This window comes from Rattus rattus, chromosome 13, assembly GCF_011064425.1.
Source record: "Rattus rattus isolate New Zealand chromosome 13, Rrattus_CSIRO_v1, whole genome shotgun sequence".
Classification (NCBI taxonomy): domain Eukaryota; kingdom Metazoa; phylum Chordata; class Mammalia; order Rodentia; family Muridae; genus Rattus; species Rattus rattus.
Genome location: NC_046166.1, coordinates 49,327,925 through 49,331,507, shown reverse-complemented (window position 1 = coordinate 49,331,507; position 3,583 = coordinate 49,327,925). Strand labels below are relative to the sequence as shown.

The following is a 3,583-nucleotide window of genomic DNA, read 5'->3' as shown; positions in this document are numbered from 1 at the left end:
GGAAGACTGTTCACCACTTTCTGACTAAACTTAGTATACCCTGTCTTATAAACTGATCATCCTGTTTGCTTGTGTTTGCTTAATGGTGAAAAATTATATTTCGATAAAAAGCCTACACTGGGATGATATTATCTTCACTAATGATTGCGTAAAAATGGAAGCAACTAAGATATCCTTCACAGTCATGGATAAACTGTGACACACCAAATAATGAAACATTATTTTGTGCTTAAAACTAAGGACCTTAACACCAGTGTTTTGAGTACCAGTGGGTACATGGCATACTACCAAGGGGGAATAAACATCTATCCAAGTACAAACCCTACAATGGCATCCTGCCAGCAAGATGGGTTTTGGTGAAATGGTGGCACGGATCTTGTGGAAGCAAACAAACAATGAATGATTTGGTGTGAGAGCTACTCTATGGGATGGAAACAATACTTGACCATTCTTGGGTGACAAAGAGCCAGAGATTAAAGCCAGTGACCTCGGAGAACACACAGACACAGACACAGACACACACACACACACACACACACACACACACATACACACACACACACACACTGCTCTTCAAAAGTACATGTAAACAAAATGACTCCTAATGACATTCTGCTAAATTCATAGATCAGTGCCTTCCTAATCCATGACCTGAGAAGCTTCCTCCTGGACACATGGGAAAACCTAGAGCGACTCGGAGCCAGATATTATGCAGAGAATGAGAGGACTCAGAGCATTCAGCCTTAAGTGAGATGTTTCTATCAAGTCCCTATCCTTAGGGCGTGGTAAACCCTGTGGGAGAGGAGTCAGGAAATGGGAAGAGTCCGAGGGATGAAGGACACTAAGAGGTAAAGCTTTTTAAACAGAGTAGCACCTACACACTTGTGAACTCACGTGACTGAGGCAGCTAACACGGGACCTACACAGGTCTGCACCGGATGTGCAAGAGGAGTCAGAAAATGTGAGGAGCCAAGGAGTGGAGGACAGTAAAGAAGCAAAATCTTTTTTTTTCCTTTTCTCCATCTTTATTAAATTGGTTATTTCTTATTTACATTTTAATTGTTATTACCTTTCCCGGTTTCCAAGCAAACATTCCCCTAACCCTTCCCTGTCCCCTTGTATATGGGTGTTCCCCTCCCCATCCTCCTCCTCTTACCGCCCTTCCCCCAACAATCCTACTTAGCAGAACCAATAGACAGCAAGATTGACATTGACTGAGAAAGCAAACACAGGACCTAAACAGGTCTGGACCAAAGGAGACACTCAAGACTAAAGCAGCCATCCTTAATCTGGAAGCTATCCACAATTCAAAGCCACTTGAAAGTGAAAAATTAGTTTTTTCACTGGGGAAATAAACCATTTTCTTCTAAGTAAGTCCACGCCCAGTAATAAATGCCCAACATAAAACAAATTCAACAACCTTTTTGGAGGTTACTGTTGAATAAAGTCCCATCAGAGGTTTTATTTTATTTTTCTGTCTTTTTATTTTGTACTTTACATTGCATTGCTTTGATGAATTAATTAACTTGTTTTCTTTATCCTAAAAGTTTTGTGTATATATTATGGCTCTCTTTTGTGTTTTTACGGGATTCCTGTATGTATGAACGAATATATCTCTGCTCTTATAACTTTTTCTGTGCCCTCTCTGGCTCTTTTCCTTCTTTTTGTTTGTTCATTTGTTTGTTTGATCCCATTTTTCTTTTATCTTAGTATATTTTAATTTTATTTTTATGCTTTATAAGTATGCTTTGTAGCCAGGGACTAAAGAGGGTGGATTCAGGTGGTAGGGGAGGTGAGAAGGAGATAGGATTGCGGCGGGATTAATAATCACAACATATTGTATGAAAGAAAGCCATTTTCAAGGCAACAAATTGTGTTTAGAGAGGAAAAAATGTGGTTAGAAAAATGGAAGGAGTTATTCATCTGTGAAAAGCTATGGAGTTCCCTCAAAGATATATTATTAATGAATGGAATTTATTAGTAAAGACCCTAAAATATATGCTTCCAACTGTATGGCATTCAGTAAAGGGAAAGAAAATAATTCGGAAGAGGTAGAAGCAGGGAACATTAGCAAAGCAATGGACAGTGGCAGGGATAGAAATGTGAGGAGCAGGTCCAGTGTTGGTGTTCCAAGTCTCATCGTTGCCATTAAGGAGCCCTGCGTGGGACCCTAGTTCAGGATTCACACACACACTTCAGAATGCCAGGTCTAAGCTGTAGATTTTATCAACACAAATTTCCTGAGGTGGAAGATGTAGTGATGGTGACTGTAAGATCCATTGCTGAAATGGGGGCCTATGTCAGCTTGTTGGAATATAACAACATTGAAGGCATGGTTCTTCTTAGTGAATTATCCAGACGACGTATCCGTTCTATAACCAAACTGATCCAAATTGGCAGAAATGAATGTGTAGTTGTCATTAGAGTGGATAAAGAAAAAGGATATATAGATTTGTCAAAAAAGAAGAGTTTCTCCAGAGGAAGCAGTCAAATGTGAAGACCAATTCACAAAATCCAAAACTGTTTATAGCATTCTTCGCCATGTTGCTGAGGTATTAGAGTATACCAAGGATGAGCAGCTGGAAAGCCTATTCCAGAGGACTGCCTGGGTCTTTGGTGACAAGTACAAGAGACCTGGATATGGTGCCTATGATGCCTTGAAGCATGCAGTCTCAGACCCATCTATCTTGGATAGTTTAGATATGAATGAAGATGACAGAGAAGTCCTCGTTAACAATATCAACAGGCGTTTGACCCCACAAGCTGTCAAGATTCAAGCAGATCTTGAAGTAGCTTGCCATGGTTATGAACTCATTGATGCTGTAAAAGAAGCCCTGAGAGCAGGTTTGAATTGTTCTACAGAAACTATGCCCATCAAGATTAATCTAATAGCTCCACCCAGGTATGTGATGACAACAACGAGCCTAGAGAGGACAGAAGGAGTCTTTGTTCTTAATCAGGCTATGGCAGTCATCAAAGAGAAGATTAAGGAGAAGAGGAGAGTGTTCAATGTTCAGATGGAGTCCAAAGTGGTCACAGAGACAGATGAGACTGAACTTGCAAGGCAGCTGGAACGGCTTGAGAGAGAAAATGCAGAAGTGGATGGAGATGATGATGCAGAAGACATAGAAGCCAAACCTAAAGATGAACCTTTTGGAAAACCGTCCAATTCAAGGAGTACGAAGCAGCCCTTTCTGGCTGTAACCGCTAGACTTGAAAGTTTTCCAGTATTGAGAACTTCAAAGTTGAAAATTTTTATTTCCAAGTATTTAAGTATTCGATAAGGCAGAATCTAAATGCCCTCCTTCATGTCAGCTGTTTTCACATAGTGGCTCTAACACCTCAAGCATCTTTAAGGGAGTGGCTTGATTTGACCAGAGACAGATGTTAAATAGCAGTCCTAAAACTGGGCTTGCGGTTTTCATTTCTGATGTCTCCGGATTGGCACCCTTATGGTTTAGAGATTTACCAGGGGCTCTAAACACAGACAATCCCAATCTTCCTGTATAAAATTTATTCAAGCAAATATCAAATAAATTTCTGGGATATTTAAAAAAAATGTGAGGGGCAGATGGGTTTTAGC

The 3,583-nt window shown here is 40.2% G+C and overlaps 1 protein-coding gene across 1 annotated transcript; it reads left to right on the top strand.

Moving 5' to 3' along the window:
* The first annotated feature begins 2,200 nt into the window (after positions 1–2,200).
* LOC116914337 (eukaryotic translation initiation factor 2 subunit 1-like) lies at positions 2,201–3,284 on the top strand. Its single transcript, XM_032918559.1, is given in 2 exon segments — positions 2,201–2,458; positions 2,460–3,284. Coding segments are annotated over 2 exon segments (1,083 nt in total).
* Positions 3,285–3,583: the final 299 nt, after the last annotated feature.